At 43.5% G+C, this 23276-nt stretch overlaps 1 protein-coding gene across 1 annotated transcript; it reads right to left on the bottom strand.

Annotated features, from left to right (window-relative positions):
• Positions 1-11216: 11216 nt before the first annotated feature.
• On the bottom strand, positions 11217-23042 carry PLA2G2D (phospholipase A2 group IID). Its single transcript, XM_069078379.1, has 5 exons — positions 22782-23042; positions 19110-19272; positions 15902-16049; positions 14737-14843; positions 11217-12870 (listed from the first exon to the last, which is right to left on the bottom strand). The coding sequence occupies exons 2-5, from the start codon at positions 19147-19149 to the stop codon at positions 12728-12730; spliced, it is 438 nt and encodes a 145-aa protein (XP_068934480.1). The 5' UTR covers positions 19150-19272; positions 22782-23042; the 3' UTR covers positions 11217-12727.
• Between the last annotated feature and the right edge of the window lie 234 nt (positions 23043-23276).

Genomic DNA, 23276 nt, shown 5'->3' with positions numbered 1-23276 from the left:
ACAAATCATTGAACCAACCTGTTCTGTTCTCCTAAGGAAAATAAAATTGATGAGATTTTTGCTTGAGGTTCCTACAAAAAGTTGAATGAATGAATGAATGAATGAATGAAAACCAAGTAGGAGGAAAAAGGTCTGTGTGAAGCAAACTGCATCAGAGGTCTCCCTCCTTCATGCCCACCATGACTGAAAGAGGATCTCCAAGGGGAGAAAAAGGCTTTGAAGATGCTTAGAAAAAGCAATGAATTTTAAGACAGCAAACCTGGGTTTTCAATTCTCACTCTGATATTTACTATTTGTTGGGCAAGCCACATCCCCTCCCTGGGTCTCAATTTCCTCCTCTGTAAAGTGAGGAGGTTAGATTGGGTCATCTGTAACATCCTTTCCAATTCTAAATCCCACGACTCTGAATTGTAAAGCAGTCTTCTAGGGTTTCCAATGTCCCTAGAGCCCTTTTAGAAACAATCCTAGAACAGTATCAGTTTTGGGATCTGAGCTCCATTACCCATCCTTCTGTGATGAGCTCAGTCCAACTATGTCACTATTTTATTGTAGTGGTTAGTATAGTGTCATAGACCAAATTCTAGTCCCACCTTTTCCACAGACTCTGTGTGTGACCTTGGTCAAGTCAATTCCCCTCTTTGGGTCTTAGTTTCCTCACATGTCAATGAAGGAGTTGGATGAGATGATCTTTAAGTGTCCTTCCTATACTAACATTTTTGTTCTAAGATCCCTCTTAGCTCTGACATTCTGTTCTAAGGTTCTTCCAAGCTCTAACATTCTGTGTTCTAAGGCCGCCCAGCCCTGACATTCTTTGTTCTGGAGTCCCTCCTGATGCTGGTTGACAGTCTCTACTTTACTAGTTTCTTCACTCAGACCCTAGTTTAGAAAAAAGCCCCAGAAAGCCCCATGCCCATCTTGGAAGGCTGTTCTCCCAGGAAGGGGGGAGTGGGACAATCCTCTTTAAACTTACCAAAAGTGATCAATGCAGCCAGGCCAAGCAGCAGTAGTTTCATCTTTGGGACTGCTCTGAAGGGAGCTCCGACTCCAGCTTCTCCTTGTCCTTTCTGTAGCCAGGCTCCTAGTTGAAGGCTGTGGAATTCTGATCTATCTGGGAGGCAAGGCTGAATTTATAATCTAGGTGAAAAGAGGATTCTGGTGAAGTGAATGTGACCTTTCATACCAACCTAACCGGGACTGGATAGTGCTTAGAGCTAGAGGACTCCAAGCTCTGGTCATCTCTAAGATAAAATGCTAACTCCTTTGTTTGGCATTTACATCTCGCTCCAGGCTTTTTTTTTTCTTCCACATTTCACATTGTGTCCTTTCATGTTTTGAGTATATACAACATCTCACGTCCTAGCTCCAAGTCTTTGCCTGTGCTGTTCCCAGTCTCTGTAATGCACACTGGTTTTTCTTCTTGCCTACTTAGAATCCCTAGAACTTTTTTAAGTGTACCGCCTTCCATTCAAGTCTTTCTTGCTTTTTTTTTTGGAGGAAGGGCAATTGGGGTTAAGTGACTTGCCTAAGGTCACACAGCTAGTAAGTGTGTCAAGTGTTTGAGGTCGGATTTGAACTCAGATTCTCCTGACTCCAGGGCCAGTGTTCTATTCGCTGCACCACTTAGTCACCTTCTATGTAGACTTTCTTGATGCACATAGGGGCTGCTTCCCGCCCCATGTTACCTTGTATTGACTTGGTGTGTGTACACACACACATACATTTTTAATTTTTAAAAATGTATTTTATTTTTAATGTATAGCATAAAACAAGCATTTCTATAAATATAAATAAATACATACATAAAAGTGATTGCACATGAAACTGCAAATCTGTTATGTACAACTTGCCATTCTTTTCAAATGTACAACAAAACTATCATGTAGATTTCTTCTTTTTTTTTCTTCCCTCCTCCCCCCAAGAAATAGGGAATATACACACACACATATATATGCATATACATATATTTTCCAATGAATGTTCATTGGAATGAACCCAGTGATGAAATCCACAAATCCATGGATGAAATCTGAAATGAATGAAATTCATCCAGAGAATGAATGAATAAAAACTAATAGGGGAAACAGGTCTATATGAAGCAGACTGACTCTACATATGCATAGATGCATATATATGTATAAGTATCTATGTGTATATATATATATGTAAACATGTATAATTTTTAATTTACTTATTTGTGTAAATGTTGTTCCCTTCCCCCCCTCCTCTCTCATCCTCCACCCCCACCTCCAGTCCTCCTGTCTCCTGGTCTAGCCCTTTACCTACCATGCCATACTATAAGACAAGAAGACTGAGGTTTTTCTAGTCCCAAAGACCAGTACCCGAGGAACTTGAGATTTCTTTGTATTTGTATCCCCAGGGCCTACCACAATGCCTGGCATATCATAGGTGCTTACTAAATGCTTGTTGACTGGCTGATTGATTAATTGATTGGTCCTCTGAGGGGAAGAATGGTAAGAGCCTCTGCCATCATTTCTGTATGACAAGACTATGGCAGATCATAGAATTTAAAGTGCAAACAGTCAGGGGACATGAGTTAGAATCTTGACTTTGCTACTTATTATTATAGCCATCATGGACAAGTTACCTGCCTTTTCTAGGTCTCAGTGAGGTTCTGGGAAGAAGGCTAGAGGGAACAGAGCTGAGTAATCAAAGTGAGATCTTCAGAGGTCACCTTGTTTCAGACCTGGGCCCCACTGATAGAAAATTCCTACTGGTGGAATTCCCCCGGGCCAGAAATTCTAGGCAGCTCTGTTCTCTCCAAGAGAAGGATAAAGGGGTGAGGGTGGGGGCTGATAAGCAGCAAAAAGCTTCTGTTCTCGGAATCAGCCCCTGCCTTTGGCAAATACTGTCTCAAATTGCTGGGGAAAGTCAAACTAGAAGGGGAAGGTCAGGCCCTCTCCATTCCCAAATTTCTTATTGTGGAGTTGGAGTAAAAGGAGGAAGGGGAAGGCAATAGATTAACGCAGGGCTCAACAATGATAGGCCTTGAACCTCACAGGCTTGTAGAATTTAGAGCTAGCTACTTGATCCTAGCCCAACACTGAGGCTCAGACAGAAGAAATGCATTCAATCAAAGTCCCATGGGAAGTAAATAGCTGAGCTCGGATTCAAATATCTTTCTACTCCCAACCCAAAGCTCCTTTGGCTACTCTGACTAGGCTGCTTTCAAAGAGGGTATAAATTCACTGAAACCCCTGGGGTGGTATAATACCCCAGAAGTCTCTCTTCACATGTAAAGTAATAATAATAATGAAAATCTCATTAAAGGGCTTCAAGCAAAGGCAGTATGAGTGTGTATCAGAAAAGATGGTAATATTATATAAATAAAAACCATCAGATTGGGAATCACAGGATGTGGGTTCTAGCTTCTGCCAACTATCACCTGTGTGACCTTGACCAATTAATTAAGTTCCTGGGACTCAGGTGCTTTCCTTCTAAGGCTAAATCAAAGGCTCCTTCCCACTGTGAGGCTCTATGAAGTAAAAGATCAAAATAATTGGAGGGACATTCAGTGTTCATGAATGGGGCAGCTTAACATAGTAAAAATGACTATACTCTGGATTTATTTACAGAGTCAGTTGTAATCATCAAAATAGCACTGTGTTTCTTTTGAATTTTTATTGATATCTTTTGTTTTTACATAACCTTCTTTCCCTAATATTTATCTTTTCCTCTTCCTGCTGCCACCCATCCATCCTTTAAAACAAATAATTTTTTGAAATTAAAAAAAGTTAACTCAGTAAGTCTAATCACCATATCAGTTCCATATCCATAGACCTTGCTACAGCATAGAAGAGATACTTTTTTTAATGAGCATAATATGGAAAAACAAATGGTTTACAATATCAGGGCAGACTTTTGGGGAGAGGAAGGGGACAAGAATTTAATAAATGCTTGCTATGTCCCAGGCCCTGTGCTAAGCACTGTACAAATGCTATCTCATGGAGATCTCACAACAACCCTCTGAGAAAGGTGTTACTATTATCTTTATTTTATAGTTGAGGAAACTGGGGCAGCTAGGTGGTGCAGTGAATAGAGTATCGGTCCTGAAGTCAGGGGGACCTGAGTTCAAATTTGACCTCAGACACTTGATACTTAACTAGCTGTGTGACCTTGGGCAAGTCACTTAGTCCCAATTGTCTTCCCTTCCCCCCTCCAAAAAAGATAATAATAATAAAAATATATATAAAACAATATAGTTGAGGAAGTTGAGGCAGACAGTGGTGAAGTAACTTGCCCAGAGTCACACAGCTGGAAAGTGTCTGAGATTGGATTTGAACTCTGGTCTTCCTGACTCATCCACTGTGCCACCTAGCTGACAGTGAACTCACCTCCTAAATCTGAAAACATTGTAAAGAGGTTCTCTTCAGAGCTATCTGGCTCTGGACAAAAGAAAAAAAAAGCAAAGCAGACTCCCAGGGGAAGGGCCTTGACTTCCCAGAAATGTTCAAGCCAGGGACCTAGCTGGCAGTGCTGAATGAGCTGCAATGGGGGGAAAGGGACCACTCTTTTTTTCTTACTCGGCTGCTGTCCTTACCACAGGCTCTGCTGGGAGTCTCCAGCAGGGCCCATCCTGGAATGCCCTGAAGACAATTGTGCTGGCCTAGCACCCTGGTGACTGGGGGAGGGAGAGTGCCTGGGAGCTTCCTGGGGACCTTCCTCTGGCCCAAGACTGACAACTTCTCTGATGGGGTTGCAATATACCCAACAACCCTTTTTAGGCAATTGTCATGGGTGTTAGACAGGGAAATGATTTGCTTCTCACCAAGGCGTTTTACTTTGTCTGAAGTTAGCTTCAGGGCCTTACAGGATAGATGCATGGAAATTGTACACAGATTCAGTAAACTGATTAGAAAGACTCAACAAGCATTCCAAAAAGTCCAAGATCTATGCCAGGCCCCTAGCACTGGTGATAAAGAGACAAAGCAAAAACAAGTTTCCCCCCCAAGGAAGGAGCACACATTCTAATGGGGAAGAGGGCATTTATATGGATAGGTACAACATACAAGCAGAATAACTGGAAAATAACTTTAGAGGGGAAGGCTCTTGAAACTGGGGAGACTGAGAAAAGTCTTTCAGCAGGAGCTGAGTTTTGAAGGAAGCCAGGGAAACGAGACAATTAGGTGGCTTAGTGGATAGAGTGCTGGGCCTGGAGTCAGGAAGACTTGAGTTCAAATCCACTCTCAGGCACTTACTAGCTGTGTCACCCTGGGCAAGTCACTTACCCCTGTTTGCCTCAGTTTCCTCATCTGTAAAATGAGCTGGAGAAGGAAATGGCAAACTACTAAATAAAATAAATTTTAAAAATGGTATCTTTGCCAAGAAAACCCCAAATAGGGTCATGAAGAATCTAACATAAGTGAAAAACAATTGAACAACAAAATGAGAATATGAGAAGCAGATGTGTAGGAAAGTAAAGTGGTGGCTATTTAAGTAGAGAGAAGGGGAATGAGTCAGAGCAAGAAGCATTCTTTGGCTTTCTTTCCTTTGACATTCTTTCCTTGTCCCAAGAACTTTTTTAGGAGGAAACACCTCATGTAAGGGAGTGGTGGCTAGCAAAGGGCACTTCGATCTGGAAAATTACAGGAATGTAGAGTGGAACTATAGGGCAGTAAGTTGACACACCCCATCCAGGGACCATGGTAAAGCTGATCCTATTATGGTTCATGCTTCCAGAATTGGAGGCGGTCAAGGATGAAATTGTGGAGTATGCTGCAGACAAAGCAGGCAGTAGAGGAGAGAGTACATAGGGAAAGATTGACTGGAATTTCTTGATATGGTTTTCTAGAAGAGTGGGGCCCCAGAGTGGATGATCTCCAAGAGATGATCTCAAGACACTGGATATGGTGAGTCAGAGGCTGTGGAGGAGGGGTGCTGAGGAGAGAGTGATGGGGGAGATGTCGTGCATGTAGAAAACACCAAGCTTTGGCAACTGATTGTATATATGAGGTGAGTGGAAATGAAAAATGAAGGATTACACTGAAGTGGTGATAGTGATGGGTGGGTTCGGCATGGTGAGGATCTTGTTGGTAAAAAGGAAATGTAGTATGGTAAAAAGAGCACTGGTTCTGGAGTCTCTCAAGAACTGAGTTCAAATCTCACCTCTAATACCAGAGACAAGTCACTGATCTCTGAATCACCCCATCTGTTACAGGGGAAATAAAAACACCAATAGTACATCTTATAAATTCCTGAAGACCTATTTCCCTTCCCCTGCCCCCATTTCCCATCAGCTGCTCTGCTTCTGGAATTCTTCAGACCTCTCCAACATGTCTTTCTTCCTCAGAAAACTCATCATTGGGAAATATTGCATAGTACTGCAGATCTCATCAGGACCCACTCTCCTTTATTGGACCCTCTGACTGGAGGGCACAGCCATGGGCTCCAGGGCCTCTCTTTACTTCGAGGGGCAGGAGGAAGGAAAAGAATTTTTTTTGAGGGGGGAAGGCAAAGCAATTGGGGCTAAGTGACTAGCCCAAGGTCACACAGCTAGTAAGCGTGTCAAGTATTTGAGGCCAGATTTGAACTCAGGTCCTCCTGACTCCAGGGCCAGTGCTCTATTCACTGTACCACCCAACTGACCTGGAACTCAAAGTTTAAAAAAAAGAAAAAAGAATGTTAAATTTTTAAAAATTGTAATTGGGAAATATTTAACAAAAATATTTAAAATGATAAAAGAGGAGACAAAGCACAGTTCCCCCAACCTCACCCCATTTCCCACCAACTACATTGATTTTAGACTTCTCTGGAATGCTCCAACATGCCTTCCTTCCTCAGGAAACTCATCTCCTCTGCCCTTCCCTCTTTGTAGTTTCCTTTTACATATTGTTTTCCCCATTAGACTACAAGGTCCTTGAGGGCAGGGCCTGTCTTTGTTTTTTGGGTGCTTGCGGGAAGGGGGGGTGTTTGGTGTGTGTATGTATATGTGTATGTGTGTATGTTTGTGTATGTGTGTACATGTATGAATGTGTGTATATGTATGCATGTACGTGTGTAATGTAATACCAAGCAAAGGCAACTTCCCAGGTTCAAAATACCAGCATAGGTGCTCTCTATTTTATTCAGTAACAAACCCAGAACAGAGAAGATCAAAACATGACATCATTCAAAATACAGCATTTACTAAGTGTGATTAAATAATCTCCAAGGACTACCCCACCCCAGGACTTTCCAATCATTCAATCAATTACAAAGTCCCTGTTCTAAATACTACTCCACCCCTAGGCTATACCTTCATTTGGTCCACCACAAAACCCCTCTTCTCAAATGGGGATTATTTTCCAAACATAGGTAAAGTACCTTCATTTGTCAATCACAGAGCACAATAAGGTCAAAAGTTCCCCACCCCTAGGATCACAATTGAATCTGCCCCAGAGTTACATCAAGTTTAAACACAGCACTTAATACCCAAATGGAGGTCTTTTCTTCATCTTGACACGAGGCAAGTTCTCAGCAATCTTAGTTCCTGGGGAGACAAGGCTTAGCAAGGCCATAAGATACATTGCCAGTCCCTTCATGAATTTATCCTCTGTCTGTAGAACAGTCCTAGAACCCCTGAACACATTAGCAAAGCCCTCTCCCAGGATTTCTGTAAACATACAACAAGAAAATCCTTCTTCAGGGCTTCTGAACCAACAGAAAGGCTCCCAGACCCCTGCAACAACAGCACTGTCCCTCACCAGTGGACAGTATTCACTCTGTCTGCAGGACAGTCTCCAGACCCCTGCAACAACAGTACTGTCCCTCACCAGTGGACAGTATTCACTCTCTGTCTGCAGGACAGTCTCAGGGCTGCTTAACCAAATGCCAGGTTCCAGGACTTCTTCAACAGGACAGTCTTTCACCAGTGGACAAATCTGGCAAAATAACATCAAAACAGACAGACAAAGTACCAGCAAAACAGCCTTGTCTCCTCAGTCCTTGGCAGCTCAGGGGGGCAGGTCTCAAAAGTCCAGGGCAATTCAAAGCGGCCACCAGCAATTCTCTTAGTCTCTCTCTCTCCACAAGGTGCTGCTTCCAAAAAGATCTTCCGCCTCTCTCTAGTGTCTCTCCCAATCTACCTCACCAGCTCCTCCCAGTTCAGGACTTTCTTTTCACATCAACAAGCCCATCCCACAGGTGGGATTAACAAACTCTGGGTTTTAACACAATCAATTTGAGAACCAAGCCAATACAGGGGAATCTTTAATTGCCATTACTATCACAACGTGTGAATATGTGTATGTATGTGTGTATTTGTGTATGGTATCAGCAAGCACCCCAGTGTCCCCAGGGTGGCTGCCAACACAGGTTCTTAGATCTGCTTTGTTAAAGGAAAGCAACTCAAAATGGGTTAACAAGCTTACTTTAATCAGTCAAATATGTATCGTTTACCTAGTTCAGGGGAAAAAGGTCAGCACCCCAAACTTCAGAGTATACAGACAGAATTATCAAGACAGAGAAACAGATCAAGTAGACAGGTTTCCACACTGTCCAACCATTACATCCATACCAAATCAACATCTGGGTTTTTCAAAGCCAGGGGGCTCTCAACAATGGCTTCCCAGAGTCTCATCTGATCAAATCAGAGAACACTTCTCAAAGTGAGCCCCAAAGCAGAGCTTCACATCAGGGATTATATAGCCTTCTCCTGGGTCAGAGAACGTAACCTCCCTCTTGACCCACTGCCCAATCACACAGCATCAAGGTGTGGGCATTCTTGAAAACCAAGCCTCCTGCCACAGCCTCCATGTGACCACATTCAGCCTATTAGGAAGCAGATTATATTTTCAAATCAAGGAAGGTTCTCAGAGTCTCTTAAGGCAATCAAAGGGCGTAGGGGCAGGGAAGATCTTCAAATTTGCATTTCCATTACATTCAGCCCCAAGATCTTTCATGCCCATAGCATAGTCATTTTACTTTTGAATTAGCACTAAACATCTCTTAGGTCACATTTTCAAGATACAGAACTAAAGTTACCAAAGTGGCCACTGGGCCTTAAACAAACACAAAGTACATTGCTTTATCACCTCAATTCAAAACAAGAGTCCAAATAAAGTTCTCTTGGGCAGAGGGGGGTGTCCTTCCCCTCACACAGCTCCAGCCCCTGCTTCCAAGTACAGAGATGGGGCTGGGCAACAAAACCAACAAGGTGGGGTCCCTGGGGATCCAAGGCACTTCATCCCACCCACCATAGTCACAAGTCCATCCTCCCCCTGGGTCCCAAACTGTGGGATGCAGCAAGGAAACACATTCAGTGCCCCTGCTTTGCTGCTCAGTTCTTATCTTTTCCTGTGGCTGAATTCCAAACTCCTGGGTTCCTTCTCCTCCTGCAGGTGGCAGCTGCTTCTGGCTTCTGCCCAGGTCCCAATGCAGGCAGCTCACCATTCCTGCTCTCAGTTCAGTGAAGTCTGCATGCAGTCCATTCTTCTCTCCTGGTCCATGGCTCCACAGAGTCACAGCTACCACAACTGGGAAATAAACAATTATCCCAGCCCCCATACTTTCCTTTTACTGTTCAGATCCCATCCTCATCACCATTTTGTATCAGCAAGCACCCCAGTGTCCCCAGGATGGCTGCCAACACAGGTTCTTAGATCTGCTTTGTTAGAGGAAAGCAACTCAAAATGGGTTAACAAGCTTACTTTAATCAGTCAAATATATATCGTTTACCTAGTTCAGGGGTAAAAGGTCAGCACCCTGAACTTCAGAGTATACAGACAGAATTATCAAGACAGAGAAACAGATCAAGTAGACAGATTTCCAAACTGTCTAACCATTACATCCATACCAAATCAGCATCTGGGTTTTTCAAAGCCAGGGGGCTCTCAACAATGGCTTCCCAAAGTCTCATCTGATCAAATCACAGAACACTTCTCAAAGTGAGCCCCAAAGCAGAGCCTCACATCAGGGATTATATAGCCTTCTCCTGGGTCAGAGAATGTAACCACCCTCTTGACCCACTGCCCAATCACACAGCATCAAGGTATGGGCATTCCTGAAAACCAAGCCTCCTGCCACAGACTCCATGTGATCACATTCAGCCTATTAGGAGGCAGAGTGTATTTTCAAATCAAGGAAGGTTCTCAGAGTCTCTTAAGGCAATCAAAGGGCCTAGGGGCAGGGAAGATCTTCAAATTTGCATTTCCATTACAGTATGTTTGTATATTTGCATCTCCACTTTTCTTAGTATAGTGCTTGGTACATAGTAGGCAAAATATTGATAAGCTATCATTATTACAAGGTGTCTTACAGGGTTGGGAGGAATCATGATCCTTTGGAGGATGGTGGAGCACTTTGGCTATGGGAGAGTTGCCTAGCCTGACTCTCCCAAGGCGGGCATGAAGAGCATGTCTCTTTGTCCCCCCTCATTATCGGCAGCAGGGAAGCAGAAGGAAGAGGCTGCTCCTAGAGCCCAGGAGCAAGGAACCACAGGCCTCAGTATAAGATGTGACTATAAAATGACCCAGCAGTGGTTCAAAAAACAGAGAACTTATATATCTGACTAATCATTGTCCTCCCAGAGAAGTGACCTCGGGTGACCACATACTTATTCTAGGGACGCTGATAGTGCTCAGACTAGATCAGTGATCACAGAGAGTCAGCACTGGAAGGACGTTAGCATAGAGAATGGCACAGAAGCCAGAATGGAGAGAGGCCTTAGAACACAGAATGTCAAAACTGGGAGGGCCCTTAGAACCCAGAATGATCTACCAAAAAATTACTCTATAGAGCTAGAAAAAATAGTAACAGAATTCATTTGGAAGAACAAAAGGTTCAGAATATCAGGGGAATTAATGAAAAGAAATGCTAGGGAAGGTGGCCTAGCCATGCCAGATTTTAATCTGTATTATAAAGCAGCAGTCATCAAAACTGCTTGATACTGACTGAGGAATAGAGTAGTGGATCAATGGAATAGATTGGGTACGCAAGACTCAGTAGCCAATCTACTATTTGATAAACCCAATGACCCCAGTTTTTGGGACAAGAACTCACTATTTGACAAAAACTATTGGGAAAACTGAATATAGTATGGCAGAAACTGGGCATCTAACACCATATACCAAAATCAAGTCTAAATGGGTGCCTGATCTAGGTATAAAGGCTGATACTATAATCAATCTGGGAAAGCAAGGAATAGTTTACCTGTCAGATTTATAGAGAAGGGAAGATGTTATGACTAAACATGAGTTAGAGAGCATTATAAAATGCAAAATGGATAATTTTGATTACATTAAATTGAAAAGCTTCTGTACAAACAAAGCCAATGTAACCAAGATTAAGAGGGAAGTGGAAAATTGGGAAAGAATTTTTACAACCAGTGTCTGATAAAGGCCTCATTTCTAAAATATACAGAGAATTGAGTTGAATCTATAAGAATACAAGTCATTCCCCAATTGATAAATGGTCAAAGGATATGAACAGGCAGTTTTCAGAGGAAGAAATTAAAGATATCTATAAGCATATGAAAAAATGCTCCAAATCACTATTGATTAGAGAAATGCAAATCAAAACAACTCTGAGGTACCACATCTCACAGGTCAGATTGGCTAAGATGACAAAACAGGAAAATGACAAATGCTGGAAAAGATGTGGAAAAATTGGAACACTGATGCATTGTTGGTGGAGTTGTGAACTGATTCATTCATTCTGGAGAGCAATCTGAAACCATGCCCAAAGGACTATAAATAAGTGCATACTCTTTGACCCAGAAATACTACTTCTAGGGTTGTATCCCAAAGAGATCATAGAAGTGGGAGGAAGACCTGTATGTACAAAAATATTTATTGCAGCTCTTTTTGTGGTGGCAAAGAATTGTAAATCAATGGGATGCCCATCAATTGAGGAATGGCTAAACAAGTTGTGGCATATGAATGTAATGGAATTCTGCTATAAGAAATGAGGAGCATATGGACTTCATATTTACCTGGAGAGGCTTATACAAACTGATGTTGAGTGAGAAGAGCATAACCAGGAGAAATTTATACATAATTATAGACACAACGTATGTGTGATAACCAGCTTTGATAGACTGGACTCTTCTCAGCAGTGCAAGGTTATAGGACAACTCCAAAAGACTCGTGATGGAAGGAGATGTCTACATTTAGAGAAGGAACTACAGAGTTTGAATGCAGATCGAAGCAAACTACCTGCTCTCTTTCTTTTCCTTGTTTGGTTTTATTTCCTCTGTCCCATTGTTCATTCCATTGGTTATAATCCTTCTTTACAATCTGACTAATACAATTAATGTCTAATGTGAAAGTATTTATAGATCCTATATTTGATCGCATGCAGCCATGGTGGGGGTATAGGGAGGGGGAGAAAATTTGAAACTCAAGGAATTGTGGAACTGAGTCTTGTAAACTAAAAGTAAACAAACAAATTAATAAAGACAAAAAAATATGAAAGAACACAGAATGTCAGAGCGGGGAGGGCCGTTAGAACAGAGGATGTCAGAGCTAGGCAAAGGTCTTAGATGACAGAACATCAGAGCTAGGAGGGCCCTTCTAGGATACCCAGAGTTCCTTGAAACCTAAAGCTTTTACTGCAGAGACTCCAGTCTATTTTGAAGAGTGACTTCTCAGAACCAGTGTATAGGCTCTGATTTTTGGTTTGCTTTATGCTTTTCATTTTCTTTAAAGGCTTCTTGTGTGTATGTGTGTGTATGGGTATGAGTTAGAGCCCATTCTGGGCTCTCTTCCCACCAGGGATCCAGGAGGGCCTCGTTCTAGCATTCTGGGTTCTCGTCTTGACAGTGGGACTTCCGAAGAAACCGGTAGCTCTTCTGGTAGCTGTCCAGGTTTCGCTTCAGGCAGAGGGCAAACTCCTTGTCACACTGGCAAATTTCCTTTTCACACTGGTTCTTCCCACCTGATAGGAAGTCAAAGACAAGGAAACTTGAGATAGGCTTTGCCTGCATTCTACTATTCTCCACCTCCCCACCAGCCTAAACACCCACCAACAGCACCATAGACCCCAGCACCAAAGACATCGATGCTTTCTGTTCCTGGCTGTGGGACCTGCTGCTGCAATGAAAGCTGCTCCCATTAGCTAGACTGTCACTGGAAATACCCTTCGTGGACTGGAGAAAACATCTCATGGGCTCCTAAGAGTTAGAGATATCCAGAAATGGAAAGACCTGTCTTTTCAGGAGGTGAGTTCCCCATTATTGGTGATAGTCAAGCAGAGTCAGATGTCTGGGATTTCAGGGTCCCCCAAAATCAATGCTCTATTTTCATATTTTAGGGAAATGTTCTTGAGTTGTTTCAGTCATATCTGACTTTTTGTGACCTCATTTTGGGATTTTCTTGGTAGAGATACTGGAGTAGTTTGCCATTTCCTTCTCCGTCTCATTTAACAGATGAAGAAACTGAGCCAAATAAGATGAAGTGACTTGTCCAGGGTGATGCAGTAAGTGTCTGAGGCCAGATTTGAGCTCAGAAAGAAGAGTCTTCCTGGCTGGGAGCTCTATGCACTATGATGACCCCTAGCAGCCCACTGGGGGAAACATCACCACTTAGGAATGATACAGCAAAGTCTCAGGCTTTGGCCTGAGGATTGCATAACTCTACACAAGCAACTCAACTTCCCTGGGCCTCAGTCTCCTCATTTGTGGAATGAGGTCCTACTCGATCATCTCTGTGGTCCTTTCAAACTCTGAATCTGCCTGCTGGTCAGATGGCATGGTGAATATACTACTGGGCCTGGAGTTGAGAATACCTGATTCAAATTTCATCTGTAACACTTATTAGGTGGGTTATCATGGACATGTTACTGATCTTTGAATCTATAACACATGTAGTAACAACCATCTTCCAGGTTCTAATGAGGTAGTCTGCAAAGTGCCTTGTAATTCTTTTTTTTTTTGGAGGGCAGTTGGGGGTAAGTGACTTGCCCAAGGTCACACGGCTAGTTTTTGTGTTAAGTGTCTGAGGCCGGACTTGAATTCAGGTCCTCCTGACTTCAAGGCTGGTGCTATTTTCACTGTATCACCTACCTGCCCCATGCCTTGTAATTCTTTTTTTTTTTTTTTTAAAGCAATTGGGGTTAAGTAACTTGTTCAAGGTTATAAGGCCAGTTATTTCTGGGTGTGGTGCTAAGTATCTGAACCTGGATTTGATCCCCAGGTCATCCCAACACTGGAGCCAGTGCTCTTACTCGCTGAGCCACCTGGCCGCCCCTATGCCTTGTAATTCTTAAAGTACTAGTAATAGATACACTAGCTCTCATTGTTTCTGTGATCTTGGAGGCATCTTGGGTAGGCTTGGGAGGAATCATGACCCAACAGAGACCTACAAAGTGGGGGCACTTTGACCATGGAAAAATTGCCTAGCTTGGCTTTTCCAAAGTAGATAGTGAAGAGCAAGTCTGCTTATCCTATCCCCATCACCCCCAGCTAGGATGCAGAAGGGATGCTATTCCTAGAGCCCAGGAATGACATTTAAGAACTTCCGCAATGAGGCTATGAGCCTTTAAGGCACCTTGGAGGCCATCTAGTTCAAACCTCCTCATTTGACATATGGGGAAAGTGAGGCCCACAGAGAGGAAGTGGTTTACCCAGTGAGGCAGGGCTCAAATTCAGGCCTGTTTCTTCCCATGCCAAATGAGAGGGCAGGATTACATGATCCCCAAGTTTCCTTCCAGCTCTAAAAATTTTTAGTCTGTAACTACATAGTTAGTCATGGTCCGGATAAAGGTTAGGTCCTTGATGAGGGAGGCCTTGGCCCAGAAACTCACGGCACTGGATGTTCCCGTCATTGTAGTCGTAGTTGTACCTGTCCAGAAGGACATGACATTTCTGTTGCTTTAGCTGTTTGTAGCAGCAGTCATGAATCTTGCAGCACCTAGGCAGGGAGAGAGGATGGGAGATCAGACATGAAGCAGAACAATGTTTAGCCTGTTGTCTTGCTCTATCTTTCCCTCAATTCTACCCTGGTCATTGTCCACTGAACTTTGGGAGAGAGAAGGGATGCCTCCGTGATTGATCCCCTATCCCTAATAACAGAACTGCCTTTAGGTTCCCTGTGGGAGAAAAGAAATGCATGTACTGATATGAAGCTAATGCTTTACCCTATGCTTTGATATCAGAGAATAACAGAATCAAGAATATCAGCATTTTAAGAGACCTTGTCCTGTAGGATGTCAGAACTGGGAAGGTCCTTAGAACCTTGAATACTTGACTTGAAAGAGGCGCTAGAACACAGAATGGCAGAGCAGTATAAAGGAGTGCTGAAGGAATATTTTTTTAAACCTCTCAGTGTGAGTTTAGGAAGGTAGGAAACAGTCTCTTAATCAACTCAGATTAGAGGCTGTGGCTACTGCAAATCAGCCTTTTGTCCTGAGATATTTTGTTTGTTAAGAGGGCCAAGACATAGGATTTAAGTGAGGGAGGGTTGTGCAAAGTCACCAGCCTCTCTTTTTCCCCTGGAGCCATCTGGGTCCAGTGGTCAGATATAGATCAAGATGACTGGAGGTGGGAGTCCTGAGATATAAGCTCAGGAGGGAGGACCCCATGTGGTCACTCTCTCCTTTTTGGGCCTGGGCCATGGAACCTTGTCTGGGTTAAAAGGATCAGCCTAGTTACGTGTGGAAAATATCATCAGTAGTAGGAAGTCCAGAAGATGCTGAATACCCATAGACTATGAACTCCTTAAAGGCAGAGACTGTCTTTTGTCTTTCTTTGTCCCATTAGATACTTAGCACAGGGCCTGGCCCAACATAGGTGTTTAATAAATACTGACTGACTGAATTCTTTGACCATACAAACCCCTGAATTAAAGTCGAATTGGGTTGTTTGAGGACTATAGGAGTCCTGGGACCTATAGAAATCCTCCTCTTGTGATAACTCCAAGATGAGATGGGTAAATTTAGAGCAGAAAGTCCTGTGAAAGGGGGTAGTTACCAATCAGTTGCATCTTTGGGTTGACCTTTGCCCCCTGGTCTACAGTGGCATCCATAGTTCAGATAGCTGAAGACGGCACTTTTTCCTGTTGCCTGTTTAATCATTTTAGTCAGCTGCAATAGATTCCCCTGGCTTGGGGCCATACCTCCTGAAAGAGAAATATTATGAGAACCAATCATAGAAATGGAAAACATTTAACTTGGGGAAGAGATGGGTGGGAGAACGATGTGGCACAAGACATGTTTTTAAGGGTCATTATGAGGAAATGGGACAAGACACAGGCTATTTGACCCTAGAGGACAGAACTACGACCAATGAAAGTTGTAAAGAGGAAATGTAGGTTTGATGTTAGGAAAAACTTCCTAATGGTTCCAGCTGGTCAAAATGAGAATGAGCCGCCTTGGAAAGTAGACTTTCCCGTCCCTGGAGAGCTTTCTGCAGAAGCAGGATAACCATTTGTTGGAAATGGTACACATATGGGTGGATTTCTTTTTTTATTAATTTTTTTTTCAATTAAAAAATCTATTTTTCTCTACTTCTATCCTCCCCACTGGGAAAAAGGAAAGAAAAACAAAATTCTTGTGACATATAGTCAGAGTTATACAAAGCAAATGACTTCATTGGCCATTTCTCAAAGTGTTATAATAACAGCCAGTACTCAACACTTTAAGCCTTTACTGAGGACATCTTATTTGCTTCTTACCATCACCCCGGGAGGTAGGTGCTATTATTATTCTCATTTACAAATGAAGAAACTAAGGCAGTTGAAGCTTAAGTGACTTGCCCAAGGTCACACAGCTATTGTGTCTGAGTTGGATTTGAACTTGGATCTTCCTGATTCGAAGCCCATTATACTACTTTATGACTCCTTCTGCCTCTTGAGGCCATCACCACTCTTTCAGGAGGTGGATAGAATGCTGTGGTTCTCATTCGGATGCTACTAAATGCTACCAGATGACCATGAAGGTTTCTAACTCTGTTGTTCTAGGACTATATAAATGACCAAAATATTAATAAAACTTAAAATGAGCTGCTGGGGCAGCTAGGTGGCACCATAGTGCATAGTGTTGGGTGTGGAATCTTCCTGAGTTCAAATCTAGCCTCAGACACTAGCTATGTGACCCTGGGTAAGTCACTTTACCCTGTTTACCTTAGTTTTCTCATCTGTAAAATGAACTGGAGAAGGAAATGGCAAACCCCTCTAGTATCTCTGCCAAGAAAACCCCAGATGGGGTCATGGAGAGTCAGGTCAAGTCAGTCAAAAACAAATAACAAGATGAGAGCTTGAGAGGGAGTGTGGGGCAGTAGCTAAAGACCTAGGCTTGAAACTAGAAAGACCTGAGTTCAAGTTCACCTTCTGACACTTTCTGAATGTACGATGCCAGGCAAGTCCCTGAGTCTCTCATTGTTCAAGGCAACTAAAACCAGGAAGATCTACAAGGGGTGCCTGGGAGGTCCATATGTCAGTAAAACTAAAGTTCAGTCCCTATCCCTGTTGCTGTCCCTATCCTAAAATGGTAGCTTTGACATAAAGATCAATTCAACTCAGTACAACCTTTACTAAGTGCTTATTATGTGAAAAATGTTGGGCTGAATGCTAGAATGCCAAGTTTAATTTGTCCTGCCCTCATGTAGCTCACAGTCTAATGGATGAATATGAAATCTACAAAACATTACAGGATACATCATCATCTGATAACTGCTTGAAGATGTACCCCCCACCCCCCATACACACACAAGTGCCACTTGAGAGAGGAAGGTCTTTCCAGACTGGGGTAATAAGGGAAGACTTCCTCTTGCATACAGACAGCATTTGAATTGGGCTTTAAAGGCTGATTAAATGATGGAAATAAGGTCTAAAGGAAAAACAGAAACAATTGCTTAACTGAAAAGAGCAGGAGTATGTACAATAGCCCTCCCTTAGCTTTGACTAAAGTCACTCCCCAAGAATCAGCAGCATGAGAGCTGTATTCCTGGACCGTTCAGCCTCCTGAGCTGAGCTCTGTGACTGGTGTTTGCAATAGTGAAGGCTATTCATGGACAGAGGGAGGAAGAGACATCGTTGTGGGTGGCCCTATAACATCAGAGGTGTAAGTCCCCCCAGCCATAATTTATGCCTTGGCCACATGGGGTTCCCATCACAAATGAGCCCTGGTCACACATATGCCCAGAATTTACCCCCTCCCTTATTGGTGGTGCTGCAATCTGCAATAGAAGGAACTCCCATTTGTATGGCTGGATTGTTCTTGGTTCCTTTTTTTGCTATGCTATTGAACTATTTTGCTTTGAAGTGTTAGTCAATAACATTTATTAAGTGCCTACTATGTGCAAAGCATAGTGCTACATGCTATGGATAAAAAGAGGCAAAGAATAGTTCTTATTCTCAAGGAACTCAAATCTAATGGGGGAGACAGCGAGCAGACAAATACATACAAACTGTACACAGCACAAATTGGAAATAATGAACAGAGAGAAGGCCCTGAGATTGAGAGGGGTTAGAGAAGGCTTCCTAGGATTTTAGGTGGGATTTAAAGGAACCTAGGGAAGCCTGGGGGCAGAGATGTGGAGGGAAAGCATTCAGGCATCGGGGGAAAACCAGCTAGAGAAAATACCAGGAGCCAAGAGATGGAGCGCCTTATTTGTGCACCTGCCAGGAGGCTTGGGTCACTGCATTGAAGAGTGAATGTTGGGGAATAAAATGTAAGAATATTGGAAAGGTAGGAGGGGCTAGGTGATGAGGGTCTCTGAATTCCAGGTGATGATTCTGGAGGTGATAGGGAGCCATTGGAGTTTACTGAGTAGAGAAGGGACATGATGGGAGCTGCATTTTAGGAAAGTCACTTTAGTTGCTGAATGGAGGATGGAATGGAGTGGGGAGAGACCTGAGGCAGGCAGACCCCTTCCCCCCATCCCCACACACAGCTGACTATTGCAGTAGTCCAGATGTGAGGCAATGAGGGCCTTTACCAGAGTAGTGGCAGTGTCAGAGGAGAGAAGGGGGCTTATTCAGGAGATGGTGCAGAGGTGAAATACACCAAGCAATGCTGATTTCCATCTTGCATACATGTGGGTAACAGGAGGTGGAAGCTTTGGCTGGTCCTTTCCTCTTGGGATAAGACTAGCCTAGAAGGCAGGTGGGGGGAGGGGAAGGGACTGGAACAGCTACCAGCTCTTGGGGGCCAGATCCTTTCTGACAGACGTTACTCACCTGAGGTAATGAGCACAACCCACAGCAGAACCAGCTGCATGGTCCAAGACAGTCTTGGTACAGTCAGTCTGGGCTTTCTCCAAGATAGATGACTGAGCTGTATGAACTACAGGTCAGGGAATACCTGGTTCAGTGGCCCCGTGTGACCTTGTCCTGATGGGGTCTAGAAAAAGCCAAGAAAGAAAACCAGGCTATGAGGGTTTGGCTCACATTGGAAGACAGAGGCTTCTCTACTAGCTTTGTGACCTTGGGGAGATCCCTTAATTGATACCTGACTCAATTTCCTCAACCTCCATTTAAAAAGGCAGTTTAGCTCAGAATTGATTTGTCACCGGGCACCTCTGACTTCTCCATCATGCCTCCTCCCCAGTCTATGATTCCCTTCCTCCCCGCCAATTTTTGGCTTCCTTTTGGGTATTGTCTTCCCTGATTATACTTTAAGCTTCTGGAGGGCAGAGACTCTTCCTTCCTTCCTTCCTTCCTTCCTTCCTTCCTTCCTTCCTTCCTTCCTTCCTTCCTTCCTTCCTTCCTTCCTTCCTTCCTTCCTTCCTTCCTCTCCATCCCCAATGCTTAGCACGGTGCTTGGTACATAGTAGGTGTTTGATAATGCTTATTGATTATTGACTATCTGTAAAATGGGAGCGATAATATCACCTGCCTGCCAGGGTTATTGTGAGTATCAGATGAGATCACGTCCATAAAGCTCTATGTAGCCACTTATCGTTATTGTTGCTGATGCCTTCTTCTTTCTGTGGTCCAGCCAGGCTTCTTCAAGGTTTCACAGATGCTTGGGGTGGGGATACAAGAGCATTATTGGATTTTTTTTTTGGCTTTTTGGAGGGCAGTTGGGGTTAAGTGACTTGCCCAAGGTCACATGGCTAGTTTTTGTGTTGTGTCTGAGGCCGGATTTGAACTCAGGTCCTCCTGACTCCAGGGCCTGTGCTCTACTCACTGCGCCACCTAGCCGCCCCTTATGGATTTTCTAAGGCAGCTTTAACTTCAAGAAAAGAAAATATACTTTTCACAAACTATCAAAAAAGAATGCTATCTGCCATTCTCTGTGTTGCCACAGTTTAGACCTCTAAAAGTACAGCCAGCTCAATAATAATAATGGCAAACACTCTTATTTATGTTTTAAAGCTTGGAAAACACTTTGCATAGATTATCTCATTAGATTCTTACCTCCCTAGGAGGTAGGTGCTGTTATTATCACTCCCACTTTACAGATGAGGAAACTGAGGCTGAGCCTTATCTGGACTTGCAGAATTCAAACCCAGATTTTCTCCTATACCATCCTGAGGGCATTAGATGCCTAGGAAACAAGCTTGCATCCACGGAGGTAGCGAGAGGTGGTAGCTCTGGCTGGTCCTTTAGAGCAGAGTAGAAATAACATTGGATTTTTTAAGTCTGAGAACCTGGATATCAGTTCCTGCTCTGCTACTTTCTCATGTGACCTTGGGCAGGTCCCTGTCCCTCCCTGGACCTCAGTTTTCTTGTCTGTTGAGGAAACAGGGTAAAATAATGTCTGGAGTCAGAGGACTTGGGTTCATATCCTGTCACTTATTACCTGTATGATTTTAGGCAAGCTGTTCAACTACTCTTGGCCTCAGTTTACCTATTTATAAAGTTGGGGGATTAGACAAGATGGCCCCTATGGTCCCTTTAGGCTCTAAACCTATGATCTTATGAAGGAGTTGGCTGAAATGATCTCTAAGGACCATCCAATTCTAAAACCCTATGATCTGATAACTGAATGGATAGAGAAATGGAAGGGGGTGGTATGGCCTGGTGAAGAGCTCCCTAAGTTAGAGTACTGGACACTGAGCTATTTGGAAATGTAACTGCTTGGAAATCCTGGGGTCGTCTTGAACGGATGGAGAATTGGGACACAGATGCTTTGCTGAAGGGCTAGGGGAATGAGAAATAGAAGAACAGAAGACTGAAGGGCTGGAGAGATGGAGGGGAGGGTTTCAAGGGAGCCAGGATTTGGGTGGGGGAGATAAAGAATTGTTGGGAGAGCCCAAGGTATAGTTCTGACCATGTTCCCCACGTGTTCACCAAGCCTTTGACATAAAATATAAACTGCTCAGCCTGCTGGTTACAGTCCTTCACAACAGGCTGTTGCCTACATTTCTTACTTTCTTTTACATTATCCCCCTTTATGCTTTTTAAATACACTGGACCATAGATCCAGAGCTGGAAGGCACCTTAGAATACAGAATGTTAGTATTCAGGGAGCCATAGAAGCTTCTTAGCCCAGTCCCTTCACTTATGCAGAAAATGAGGCTTAGGGACATTAAACATTCCCAGGATGATAGACCTAATCAAACTGGAATGGACCTCAGAGGACATTTGGTCCAGCCTCCTCATTTTCCAAATGAAGCTAAGTGAGTTGCTTAAGATGAAAGAGGTAGAAACGTTCTGAGTCAGGATTGGAACCCAGGTCCTCTGACTCATGGCAATAGTGGCAGCATTGGCAGCAGCAGCACCCTTGCTGCTATATCACCCAGCATTTCAGTCACTCTGAATATAGCTAAGCCTTGCTTTGGTGAGAGTTATGAATCCCCCCTTGTGGTCTCATGATTCAAGCTCACACTCCAGGTTTCCATTGGGTTGGTACCACTGACTGTATTTTACGTAACTATAACTTTGAATCTCTTGAATTAAAATATATGTGACCACTGCATTCATTATTTACTCTAATCAGGACCTAGTTATAGCTGGTGCTCCTGGTCCTGACCTTGCAGTTGCTGCCTGGGGGTATAGCTTTGCTTTTCCCTCTATCTCGGAAAACTCATTTTCAGATTTTTAGATTCTGTGTGTGTGTGTGTGTGTGTGTGTGTGTGTGTGTGTGTGTGTGTGTGTGCTAGATCCCCTAGGCAGTCTGGTGGAGCCTGGGGACTTCTCCGAGTACTGCTTTTAAATGCAAAAATTAACATATTTACAAATATTTACAATTTGTAAATTGTAAATTTACAAAGGATTACAAAGAAAACCAATTGTGTTGGAAATACAGTTAACAAAATTCTTTTTAAAAAGAAATTTGTTCTGGGTGACCCTGGGCAAGTCACTAAATACTATTCATTGCCTCAAAAACAAAAACAAACAAACAAACCAACCAACCAAGTTCTTGGATCTGAGGTTAGGAACCTATTTTAGAGTCTCATCTCTAGCTTCCTCTAAGTAATTCAGCTGCTATTTCTCATGTAAAATGCTCCCTGAAGCCCCCAAGGTTCCCTCTCTCACTCTTCAAGTTACCTTACATTTACCAATGTAACTGTTCTTTGTATTATTCCCTAAGTAGAATGTGAGTTGTTTAAGGGAAGAGCCCACTCATTTTCATTCTGTATCCCTACCCAGGTCTAGCAAAATGCCTGGCATGTGGTGAACACCTAATAAATGCCAGTTGAATCGTTGAATTGAGTCCTGAGCTCCCTCTGTAGGAACACAAAGCTTTCATATCTTATTCACTCTGATCTCTGGGAAGGAGGAGAAGCCACTGATTACCAACACCATAGTGCCAATGGAACTAACCAAGGTCTGATGAGAGATAGTGACTTTCCCATCATCAGGGCTGCTGTCAGGGAAACACAATGAGCCTGGGAGTGATTCATCTCCCTCCTTTCCCTGGTGGTACAGAGCAGGACTGAGAACACAACAGAATTCTCTCACCTTCAAGGTTCTCCTTCCTCAGATGTTGGGGCTGGAGGTTGGTGGCCCACAGCACTGCAAACTCGTCCAGCTGGTGGCCAACTCCCTTTGGAGTCACTGATCTCACTGTCCCAGTCGCTTGATCCCACCCTGGGCTCCTCTTGGCAGCCAAGGAAGCTTACACTTTCCCCTTTCTCTGGGAGACTTCTTAATGAGCATTAAGAGTAGGTGTATTCCAGAAATGAGAAGGGTGAGGGAATTTCCAGATTCCTCTGGGATCACAAGTGCTGTGAGCAGAAACAGAACTGGACCATGGCCCAGGCTGGCCCCAGGAGCAGTGTGCTGGCCTCAGAGAGCCATGGTAAGAACAGGGAAGGACAAGAATGTCAGGGGCTGGGATGGGGGAATGGGGACACGAAGCAGCAGTTTAGAACCCTGAAGTTTAGAACACAGAATATTAGGGGATATAGGGTAGGAAATGCTAGAGCTGAGAGGGCCCCTAGAACCCAGAATGTT

This window comes from Petaurus breviceps, unplaced genomic scaffold (genome assembly GCF_028583685.1).
Source record: "Petaurus breviceps papuanus isolate PSGF00001 unplaced genomic scaffold, PetGlider_PUasm1.0 91041, whole genome shotgun sequence".
Taxonomy (NCBI): Eukaryota; Metazoa; Chordata; class Mammalia; order Diprotodontia; family Petauridae; genus Petaurus; species Petaurus breviceps.
The sequence above is the reverse complement of the archived record's forward strand: the minus strand, read 5'-3'. Positions and strand labels throughout refer to the sequence as shown.